Below are 12,083 nucleotides of genomic sequence, written 5' to 3'. Positions count from 1 at the left end.
GGGTTCTTGGTCACTGGAGCTTTATTAACTGGATGATCGTGTCATACATTCTAGGCCAAGCGGAAATTTGGATAATTGAACGAGCAACTAGCCTCACAGCAATATTATCAAACTCAGATGTCCATCTATATTATTTTGTGTCATATAATGGAGAATGCTATTGGATGTTGCCTATCATTTATTCCTAACAAAGATAAGGCGATATGATTAGAATCATTAGATTCACTTGGAGAATACTGTACTTTAGACAATAATTGCGCCGTTTGTTTTTTTAATTATTAAATTAGCTGTGACTACTATTTTATATTATTTCTTTCATTTATTGATTTATTTTCATCAGTTTATCACAAAAGTCAAAGATATGAAGAACCCTGAGAATGAAATCCTAACGTCTATTAACAAAAGCTTTCTCAATATCGATTTTAATAGCCATATTGCCTCCAAAACTACGATTATGTAGAACATTGACGACTTCAGAAACCATAATAATGCAATCATGAATCAGTCTCCCTGGAATGAATCCAAACTGATTTTTTTGAAATGATTCTGTCTGCAACTGCAACCAATCTGTCAGCAATGATCTTGGTAATGACTTTGAAAGAAATTGCCAAGAATAATAAGGCGAAATAACTCAATGGGTTCTTATAATGATCAACTTAGATGGCTCTTGAGGATCACATGATCCTCACAAAATTCCTCACCAATTTTTAAGTAATGGGCCTTTTGAATTTTCTAACACGAAGGATACTGTAATAAAGAGAGAAAACCTTTTCTGTCAAGTTTTGACTAACTGATAGAGTTTCATTGTAATGATTTTGTTTTTACGGTGTGTCAACTATAATAATATACAGTCAAAGGGTGTCTCTCTAATTTTGACATATCTTAAGGGTGGCAATGTAGTTTTTATTGGTCCCCCTTATCCATGAATCGCATGTTATTAGGTGATAATATACATATATATATCTCACGGTTTTCATAGCACAATGACATGCGTCGTACGATGGCTGGACTAGAACAACTGATTTCGGCATCAAATATTTCCAAATGGAAACAAATAGAAAAGCTGTCTAAAATATCATTATTCCTCCCACACTGTAATGATTCATGAATATGATATATCATTTTTATCTCTTTTATAAAGAAAAAGTGGTCCCAGCTGGAATTTCTCCCTCGCTGCAAGGGTTAATTACCTGAAAACAAAAAATAATAAAGTATAATACTTATTATGAGTTCAATATTATGTGCAATGGCAAGTTAATTTCTCTTCCAATTAGGTTGTCACGTTTAGCTGATATTTTGTCTAGTGCATGTCCATTCAACATTAGCAACAAAGGTCAGCAAAACATATGATTCTGCTTACGGGTACCGTTTAGCTATCCCTATTACACAATTATTTGTGTTTATAAACTGTGTATTGCAATTACTTAAACCACATTTTATTATATAATGATAATAATTTTTTTTTTATTATAGGAGTATAACCATAATACGAATTATGTTAGACCTAGTATAGTCTAGTGTGTGTGTGTGTGTGTACATATATCCATTATCTCCATCTTTCATACCCCATTAAAGCTTTTCCCCGGTAGTCATCAACCATTCCTTAGTAAGCACTTAAGTTTATGATGCTCTAATCAGGCGCATTAATCAGCTACATGATAAGACTATTTATATATAGATATATATATGTATGTATATATATTCTTTCTTGGTTTCATTGCTTCACGTGTATTAATTATTGGAGTTTTATAAAAACAAAACTTTATGCCATCAGTCCCTTAATCCCACTGTGCTTCCTTTTATCTATACAAGGCAGCACCAAGTCTAGACCTTGCGTATCTAGTAGTGTGTAATTTGTTTGAGATCGTCATATGATTTAGTGGATGGAAACAATCTATTCCACTTTATCAATAGTGTCAGAATATATGGTATATATTTATAGGGAAAATTAAGATCCCAAGTAGCCAAAGAGTTTTCTATAAAAGGGGAAGGTTGCCTAGTGTTAGTGTCAACAATATTTTTGTGTTGTCGAGTGCATCGGTTAACCTTTTAGAGAGAGTAGCCGCGCGGAGTTTTCTCCGCTGTGAACGGAAAAACTAAAAAAAAAACAGAAAAAAAAAAAATCGAAACTCGGGGAAAGAAGAAGAAAATTATGTCCCAAACGAGCCCCTCAAACATGAAGTCATACTGCAAGGTGAAGAGTATTATGGCGGGATACGCCGTGGCAATGGAGAACCAAAAGCCTTATATTGCATTGGTCTTCATACAGTTTGTGTATGCAGGCATGGCCTTGTTCTCCAAGGCTGCAATTTCCAAAGGAATGAACCCTTTTGTCTTTGTGGTTTATCGCCAAGCTTTCGCCGCTATCGCCTTGGCTCCTTTCGCTTTCTTCTTTGAAAGGTCGGTCATATTCGGCTACAAACTCACCAATTTTTTTATCACTCTTTTTTTCTTTTTCATTCTTCTGAGTGGACTTGACGTGATTTTTCTTTATGGGCTTCTTTCAGTGGGAAAGCTGCTCCTTTGTCAACCACTTTGCTCTGCAAAATTTTCCTTGTCTCCCTGATTGGGTGTGTAGTACTGACACGTTTGATTCCATAATTCAATAACTAATTCTTAAAATCATATGCATGCTCAAAAAATCTATTCATGTTCTCAGGATCACTCTGAGCTTGAACCTCTACTATGTTGCCCTCAATTACACTTCCGCAACTTTTGCGGCCGCCACCACCAACGCAATTCCGGCGATTACTTTTGTCATGGCCGTTCTCCTAAGGTGGTCATGGCTAAAACTCACATAAATTAATTCATTCCAATTAGAGTACTAATAGTATTATTTAGTAGAAGATCAATTAAACCTTGCTTCCTTTTTTAGTAGTACATGAATGAAACATTTGTTTGATTTTAGAATGGAAAGCATTTCCATAAGATCTGTGCATGGGATGGCCAAGGTGTTGGGCTCTGCAGTGAGTGTTTCAGGGGCATTGGTGTTTGCTTTTGTGAAAGGGCCCCCATTGAAGTTCATGATGAATTGGTATCAATCAAGTCATGATCATCAAAATCATCACCATGTCCATTCAGACTCTCTCTCAAAAAGTTACCACAAAGGGGATTGGATCAAAGGTTCCCTTATGATGCTCTCAGCCAACACCGCTTGGTCTTTGTGGCTTATTTTGCAGGTTTTATTTACTCTCTTCTCTAGCTCAGTTTTTATTTTCGATTTTTTGTCACTCTACAATATCATTTTGATATTATTTTCTCTCACTTTATTTTTTTTTTAAATTACCACATGTTATAACATGGGTCATTCTATAAATAAAAATTAAAGATTATATACGGGATCGAATTCAAAATCCCCACCCAAAATCCCGCCCATGCCCGCCCCCCTCTTCTCATGCCATTAGACCAAAGGCTCTTAGGTAAACCACTTAGTTTGAGATGGTTATGCATTTAGAAGTGTTATTTTGATTATAGCAAAATTATAAGTAGAAACATGAAAAAAAAAAAAATGGGACTCAAATCCTCTATCTAATTTTAATGTTTCAATTGATGTCTAAATAATCAAATTATTTCTTGTCGTATAAAAAATTTGAACTGATTTTTAACTAACTCTTTTATACTTATCATAAAATAATATGACATAATTTGATTGGTTAGACACTAAATATACTACTTGCGTCGTACTATTAAATGTAAAAAAGATTTTGGAAGGTTCTCTAACTTTTAAGTCGTTAAGCTATTTTCTAGTTGACACGTACGTCGAATACTATAACTTGGCTCTATATATGTCTAATTAGGACCTGTATATGATTGAATCTTGTTATATGTTTTAACGAAGTGTGATCGCCAATTAACAAAGTGGTTTTTTTTCTTTCTTTTGTTTTTGCTAAAGTGGGAATTTTTTGAGTCATATTTCTCTATATAAAAGAGTGGATTGATATTGTGTGCGCTAGCTCCTGTTGTAGGGTGTTGTTGTGAAGCAATATCCAGCGAAGTTGAGGCTCACCACACTTCAATGCTTCTTCAGCTGCATACAATCTGCATTTTGTGCTATTGCAATGGAAAGAAACCCATCATCATGGAAACTTGGATGGGACCTCAATCTTCTTTCCGTGGCCTATTGTGTATGTTCCCTTTTTCTTTTTCCTTTTCTTTTTCTCTTCTTCTTTTTTTATGTTTTTAATTAAAACTTTAATTTTAAGAATATCAAATGGTGCCATTATCTTTTCGAAAGCTAGCTAACACGTTTTTCTTTTCCCTTTTTGGGGGGACAAAAAGATGCATGTTAATTAAATTATTTAATTTAATAATTAAAAGAAAGAATCAAAATTGAGATGCTTATCAACATTAATATAAAATAATGTAAGAGAAAGTTGTGCACGAAAATTGAAAAAAAAAAAAAAAAAAAAAAAATTAGAGTGAGAAATGTGATATTCAATCCTACATGCTCAAGGAATTTAAATACACACACACACACGCATTCAAATTGCGAATCCCTCAAAAACTTTACTTTTAGTATACAATTGCGAATGATGATTGCCTTCAAATCAAGCTAAGAATGATTGTATTAAAGCGGTAGCATATGAATTAAAGAAAAAAAATGGGGGATAGCTATTTGGAAAAGCATTAAAAACTGTAAACAAAAAGTTATATACAGTGAAAAAATTGAGACGGTAAAGTAAAATATATCACTTTTTTATTGATACTTTTTGAAGTGATAATTTAGGCCTGCATCAGATCTTTGATAGCTATTTGGAAAAGCATTAAAAACTGTAAACAGAAAGTTATATATAGTTAAAAATTTGAGACGGTAAAGTAAAATATATCACTTTTTTATTGATACTTTTTGAAGTGATAATTTAAGCCTGCATCAGATCTTTTACCAAGATCATATCTTCTCAATATCAACAAGCAATCACTTTTTTTCCTGCCTCCATCCCTGCCCTTTTGAAGGGACCAAGCCCAGCCACATATTGTAATCATGTCCTACATGATCGGATTTAGTTGCCTTATTACTCAAGATTACAACTTATAATTGTGTATCCCATTAGATTGCTTATCGTCCCATATGTGATTAACTATCTTTTGGCTTCTAATTTCTATCAATTTACATGTTCTTATTTAGGAGTTTCTCTAATATGACTTGAAAAAATAAATTATCGGTAGTACTTTTCTTTTCAATCATCAGATCTGGGTTAAAAACTGTCTGTTCTGATTTTTTTTTTAAAAAAAAAAAAAAAAAAAAATATATATATATATATATAGAATATCAAATGGTGCCATTATCTTTTCGAAAGCTAGCTAACACGTTTTTCTTTTCCCTTTTTGGGGGGACAAAAAGATGCATGTTAATTAAATTATTTAATTTAATAATTAAAAGAAAGAATCAAAATTGAGATGCTTATCAACATTAATATAAAATAATGTAAGAGAAAGTTGTGCACGAAAATTGAAAAAAAAAAAAAAAAAAAAAAAAATTAGAGTGAGAAATGTGATATTCAATCCTACATGCTCAAGGAATTTAAATACACACACACACACGCATTCAAATTGCGAATCCCTCAAAAACTTTACTTTTAGTATACAATTGCGAATGATGATTGCCTTCAAATCAAGCTAAGAATGATTGTATTAAAGCGGTAGCATATGAATTAAAGAAAAAAAATGGGGGATAGCTATTTGGAAAAGCATTAAAAACTGTAAACAAAAAGTTATATACAGTGAAAAAATTGAGACGGTAAAGTAAAATATATCACTTTTTTATTGATACTTTTTGAAGTGATAATTTAGGCCTGCATCAGATCTTTGATAGCTATTTGGAAAAGCATTAAAAACTGTAAACAAAAAGTTATATACAGTGAAAAAATTGAGACGGTAAAGTAAAATATATCACTTTTTTATTGATACTTTTTGAAGTGATAATTTAGGCCTGCATCAGATCTTTGATAGCTATTTGGAAAAGCATTAAAAACTGTAAACAGAAAGTTATATATAGTTAAAAATTTGAGACGGTAAAGTAAAATATATCACTTTTTTATTGATACTTTTTGAAGTGATAATTTAAGCCTGCATCAGATCTTTTACCAAGATCATATCTTCTCAATATCAACAAGCAATCACTTTTTTTCCTGCCTCCATCCCTGCCCTTTTGAAGGGACCAAGCCCAGCCACATATTGTAATCATGTCCTACATGATCGGATTTAGTTGCCTTATTACTCAAGATTACAACTTATAATTGTGTATCCCATTAGATTGCTTATCGTCCCATATGTGATTAACTATCTTTTGGCTTCTAATTTCTATCAATTTACATGTTCTTATTTAGGAGTTTCTCTAATATGACTTGAAAAAATAAATTATCGGTAGTACTTTTCTTTTCAATCATCAGATCTGGGTTAAAAACTGTCTGTTCTGCTCATTGTTTCAATTTATTATAATTTTAATCAGATCTAACGGTCAAAAACTGACATTACTATTAAACTGACCGGTCAGAGAAGGTCCCTACAAGTACTTTTCAAATTCCAACCCCATAATAGGACATTAGTGGACACGTCACGTACATCTACGTAAGAATGCAACATTTTGAGGAGATATAAATGCGTATCCATAATTTTCATACTTACAAATCAAGCGTCATTCGCAGGGCATAATTGTAACTGGAATTTCTTACTGGCTGCAAGTTTGGACTATAGAGAAGAAAGGCCCTGTTTTCACAGCATTGTTTACTCCATTAGCACTCATTGTAACAGCAATCTTCTCTGCATTCCTGTGGAAAGAAGCCCTTTATCTGGGAAGGTTTGTACACGCTCTTCTAACGCACCCACTTATTTCTATACAAAAAAGCGTAGTTTAACAAATCTAGTGGTATGGAAAACAACATATCTTAAGATGTCAATATCAGAATATTTTCACTTTGGTTTGGTCAGCCAGCATTTCGCTCCCACAACCTGGGTGGTGCTATCTCATAGGACTAAAAATTTGTCACAAATTACTTCGGGCCGGGCCGAATGAGAAGAACATCATTTTAAAGTATCGGTATTCAAATGTACGTAGAAAATTTAAACCTAATTTATTCATAAGTAATATTGCCCGTTCGGTTCGTTAATTCGAGTTAAGATGTGATGTTGTGTGAGAACTTTTTACTGTAACAAAAAAGTTAGATGTGACTGTTTCTGAAATCTTTTTACTGTAGCAAAACTCGAATTCTAAACTCGAATCAGCGAAAAGAACGGGGACATCGTTAGTTGTCATATGACAATATTGATGTTATTACCTATTATTGATGATAAACAAGTACTGCCAAAATGAGAACGCAACATGTATAATTTATATAGGCGCCTAAAAAAAAAGATTCTGTACCGAATATCAAGTTGAATTGTTTCGCTGTGTAAGTATTCGTATAGTTTTGGGGTTATTATATAATTGGGTTCTCAATCTTTATATGTGGCAGTGTTGGTGGGGCAATTTTGCTGGTGGCGGGGCTGTATAGCGTTTTATGGGGAAAAAACAAAGAGGATAGATCAGCAAGGGTAACAAACGAACGAATAATAGTACAACAAAGGAAAGAGGAAATCAACTTAGAGTGCATTACACATCAGTGACCTTGATGGGATGACAATGGTACCATGATTTTGGATTTAACAAAAAAGCACTCCCCCAATGAAGGGTTTTTTTTTTTTTTTTTTTTTTCTCCTTGTTCTTCTTCTTCTTCTTGGTTTTTTTTTTTTTTTTTTTTTTTTTGGGTGGAGAAAAAACACGTTGATGGTTCTTTTATAGTGATTACCTCAAGCATTCACTACATCACAGAGTAACGTTTTTCGTACGTACTAGGGAAAATCTTCCTTGGACCTAAACCTTCTATCAGTCCCTTCCTAGTAATCTTTCCCTGGCTATCTTTTATCCCTTAACGTTACATAATATGTTTCTTGTAATATTTTGCAACAAGCTTCTCAATACATTTCTTTTTTTCTGCATCTTGATGTGTGTATATATAACGCTTTATTATATATGCTGAAAAACTGAAGTACATCATCGATGAAAAATGACACGTAGCTTAACTAATAACGCTAGCTGAACTATGTACATGAGGTGGTTTGTTTGTGTTAAATTGTGCGATATTATGACCTTTTTTTCCTTCAAAATGCGTGCGCGTGTATATATATATATATATATATATGCATGTTTGTGTGTATTTTATACACTGCGTACACACATAAAACAAACACGTTAAGTTTATGTTTATTTAGACAATTCAAGTTATGACTTGAGTTGTGTATGTGAGAAAAAAATATATTATAACAAAAAAATTAAATTTAAATTTTTATAAGAAAAAACACTGTAACAATATGATTTGAGTCATAAAATAAATGAGGTTTAATTATTTTTAAGTTAAGTGAATATCAATGAATTTTTAAGACCTGATAGATGATATTGTAAGTGATAGTTTATACATAAACACCATTTCACAAGAGAAAAAGTTGTGCGTTTTGGGGTAAAGCCCAAAAACAAAACAGTGTGGACTTAAACCCAATGCAAATCAAGGCTGCAAATTGCGGTGATATTTTCTGAAATTTCGGATTTTTAGAGGTTCCAAAATATGTTTCACTACAAAATCGTTTTCGTCGGAGTAGATATAGATACTAGCAAGTCTATAGTGTAGTTTTTGCAATGTTTTGGAAAATTCTGGAGCAATTTTGAAGAAACTTCGGAGAGTTTCGAAAATGAAAAATACCGGCGGCAGAACATTTTTTTTATTAACATTTACTTAATTATATTTTTATGGGCTTACAATTAATGAATTTAGGATTCAATTATAACAGCTCCTTCAAGGCTCCTCAAATTTACTGTAAGTATAATCATGATTTTAGAAATTATGATGGATATGAAATTTTAAATTATCTTTATTTAAGTATATTGCGACCATTTCAAGTAAACAATTAAGAGAATTTGTAGTTTACAATTTCTGGAAATAGAGTGGGAAAATATCAATAAACATATATGTAGTACCATAACTATATTTAGCACTATTCAAATAACATGTTATAGCATCAATATTGATGGAATATTAACTAGTATGTTTTGTTACGTAATTATCTTAAATTGGTTTTAGGAAAATAATTATTTTGTACTTTTTTAGGTAAGTTATTGTTTTTTATTTTTGGGCAAGAGTTATTTTATGGTTCATAGGAGTCTATAAATAAGTGGTTCGTATATGGTTTTGTGTGCTTAGAGAGAGAAGTGCAGAGAAAGAGTGTCTCCTTTTAAGAGAGAGAGAAAAGTGAGGAGAGATATGGGCAAAGGGTGTAAGGGGTTTTGAGTAGAGAGAGAAAGTGAGAAATTTTGTTGAGTGTGTAATTCTAAAACTGTTATTGAATTTTTTTCTCCCTCTCATGAACTGAGTAAATCTTTGTCTTGTCCTTTTTTTGTTTCAGTTTATTTTTCTGCTCGTGGGTGTAGGGGTGTGCTTTTCCGCAATAGTGGTATCAAAGTTGTGGTGAATATCTAAAGAAAAAAAAATCAAGATGATATCCGGGATAAAGTTTGAGCAGATTGAGCATTTTGACGGGAAAAGTAATTTCGGCATATGGGAGAGTACAGTGAAAGATGTTCTTATTCAGTAGGGATTACTGAAAGCGCTACAAAGAAAGAAGCCAGAAAATTTGAAAGATGAAGATTGAGAAGAATTGAAAATGAGAGCGGTAAGCACAATTCGTTTAAGTTTAGCTCCTGAATTGAAATATAATGTTATGAATGAAACATCTCCTTTTGAGTTATAGAAAAAATTTATATGTCGAAATCCCAAACAAATAGACTTTATTTGAAGAAGAAATTGTATGAGTTGAAAATGGATGAGGAAATTGATGTTAGGGACCATATAAATAATTTTAATAAGCCCATAGCTCAATTATTAAGTGTAGAGGTCAAAATTGATGAGGAAGATAAAACGATAATTTTGTTGCCATCCCTACCCAAATCATACGAAACTTTAGTTACTATATTGTTAGTTGGAAAGACAACATTGACTGTGGATGAGGTGTCAACTGCTCTGTTAGAGAATGTAAATATGAAAAAGTCCAGTGTTTCGTCTCATACTGAACAAGTTTTAGTGGCACAACCATATTCGAATAGCAGTAGGGACAAGTCACGAGCGAGATGTTATGATAAGAGAGATGATCATTCTTAATCCCGTCCAAGGAAGGATATTAAGTGTTATTACTGTCATAAAAAAGGGGCATATCAGGAGAAACTGTGATGAACTGATAAAGTACCTCGAAGAAAAGATAAAGCAAGAAACTCAAGAGACTTCAGGTTTTACAAATGTTGTTGGCGGTAATTATGACAGTGAAGATGATGTGTATTCTGTTATTGTTGATGAAAATATTATGACTCTTGGATCTAAGATTATGGATGCTAATTCCATATGTGCCCATATAAGGAGTAGTTTGATTCTTATAAGCCCTGTGATGCTGGTACTTTATTGATGGCTGATGATTCTAGTGCTAAAGATGTTGGAATGGGTACTGTAAAGGTGAAGATGTTTGATTGAGTTGTGAGAAAATTGACAAATGTTAGGCATGTTCCTTAATTAAGGAGAAGTTTGATTTCTTTAGGGGCTTTAGACACTTTGGGTTCCGAGTGCTATGTGAAAGATGGTTTTATACAAGTCAAAATAGGTGATTTAGTTACCATGAGGGTATAAAAGTGAAAAACTTGTATAAACTGATTGAGATTACAGTTATAGGTGGAACCAAACCACGAAGAGTCTTCTTCTGTTGTGAAAGAAGTTGCAGGAGTAAAAGAGTACAACAAGATGATGACAGTTGAAGACAATAAATGTAAGATGATGAAAATTTATGACAATGAAGATAATTTGAAGAAAAAGAAGAACGTACAAGTAAAGAATAATATACTACATGTAATCCATTAAAATTAGCATTCTATAAGGATTAAAAAAAAACGTACAAATAAAGAATAAAATTAATATTTCATTTTTGTAATATGTATATATAAGACGATCTGTTTCGGTTTAGATCATTAAAAAAAAAAATTCAAACCACATTGAACCGTTTAAACCGCCGGCAATCGGCTGCGACGTGGAACTAAACTAGCATAACTGCCGGATTGGTCTTATCTAGGGGTTTAAGGCAAATTATGCACGGCCATATTCACTCCTGCAAGCTCTTCTTCTACTGATCCTCGCCCTTTACCTTCCTCAATAACTCTCTCTTCAACTTCCTCTTGTCCTTCTTTACCGTCCACTCCTCCTATCTCGTAAATCTATAATCTCTTCGACACCTTTTTTTTCTTCATTCATTTTACCTTTCTTCCTTTCATTGTAAGTCTTCCTTTTGAAACTCCACATAATAAGCCTACAATATAAAACCAAAACTTTTTGTTAATTTGGTTTTCTGTCAGTTGCTAATGTGCAAGAAATGGTACAACCATTTGCTTTTAAATATATTTTACAATGACTGGAAATTGGTAATGGGCAGAGGGAAATATGACGCATTGATTAAAAACAAAACTTGGGTTTTATTTCCATAACATCTTCCCACACAACGATCTACGGTATGAATATGACACATTGATCTACGAAGTCCTTCGTTGTTTCGCTCGTCAAATTGTCGTAGAAAATTCCCAAGTCTCTTGAGCCCGTTTGGTTCATAGATTAGAACTATGAGATTAGAATTATTTTCGATTTACGTGTGTTTTTTGTGAGGAAGAATACTGTAACGAATAATGAACTATGATTCGAATCAGAAAACGAATCATCCAACCAAACGGGCTCCCTTCAATCTTCCACGCTATTCTCCTCTCTTTAGATTAGTCAGTGCGTGGGCACCAATCAATTCTCGGCAATTATCAGTTTTCTTCAAGCTTTAAGGGGATAGACTATTCCCTGTTTGATTCGTTAGTTAGAATTTTGTTGATTTAAATTTTTTTATTTGAGAGGAAAAATTTAAAATTGTGTGGTTTAAATTATAATTCGAATTGACATTTAAATGTGCAATTCAACTTTTAATATAAACATGGAATAAAATTCAAATTAGTATTTGGTCGGTGTGCCTATCTACTGTTTAAA

At 32.8% G+C, this 12,083-nt stretch overlaps 1 protein-coding gene across 1 annotated transcript; it reads left to right on the top strand.

The window, feature by feature from the left end:
* The first annotated feature begins 1,869 nt into the window (after positions 1-1,869).
* Positions 1,870-7,677, top strand: LOC21400856 (WAT1-related protein At1g43650). The gene is made up of 7 exons (XM_010110338.2): positions 1,870-2,400; positions 2,508-2,570; positions 2,660-2,776; positions 2,909-3,179; positions 3,966-4,124; positions 6,645-6,796; positions 7,452-7,677. Exons 1-7 carry the CDS (start codon positions 2,153-2,155, stop codon positions 7,600-7,602), a joined length of 1,161 nt encoding a protein of 386 aa, XP_010108640.2. The 5' UTR covers positions 1,870-2,152; the 3' UTR covers positions 7,603-7,677.
* The last annotated feature ends 4,406 nt before the right edge of the window (positions 7,678-12,083 follow it).

The sequence above is a fragment of the Morus notabilis genome, unplaced genomic scaffold (genome assembly GCF_000414095.1).
Source record: "Morus notabilis unplaced genomic scaffold, ASM41409v2 Scaffold511, whole genome shotgun sequence".
Classification (NCBI taxonomy): domain Eukaryota; kingdom Viridiplantae; phylum Streptophyta; class Magnoliopsida; order Rosales; family Moraceae; genus Morus; species Morus notabilis.
This window is presented reverse-complemented; position numbering and strand designations above follow the sequence as displayed.

Excerpts from the sequence above, each read along its gene's own strand:
- LOC21400856 (XM_010110338.2), top strand. The coding sequence starts at position 2,153 with ATGTCCCAAACGAGCCCCTCAAACATGAAGTCATACTGCAAGGTGAAG. Across the intron at positions 2,571-2,659 it reads TTCCTTGTCTCCCTGATTGG|GATCACTCTGAGCTTGAACC; the intron begins GTGTGTAGTACT and ends TCATGTTCTCAG. Across the intron at positions 4,125-6,644 it reads TTCTTTCCGTGGCCTATTGT|GGCATAATTGTAACTGGAAT; the intron begins GTATGTTCCCTT and ends CGTCATTCGCAG.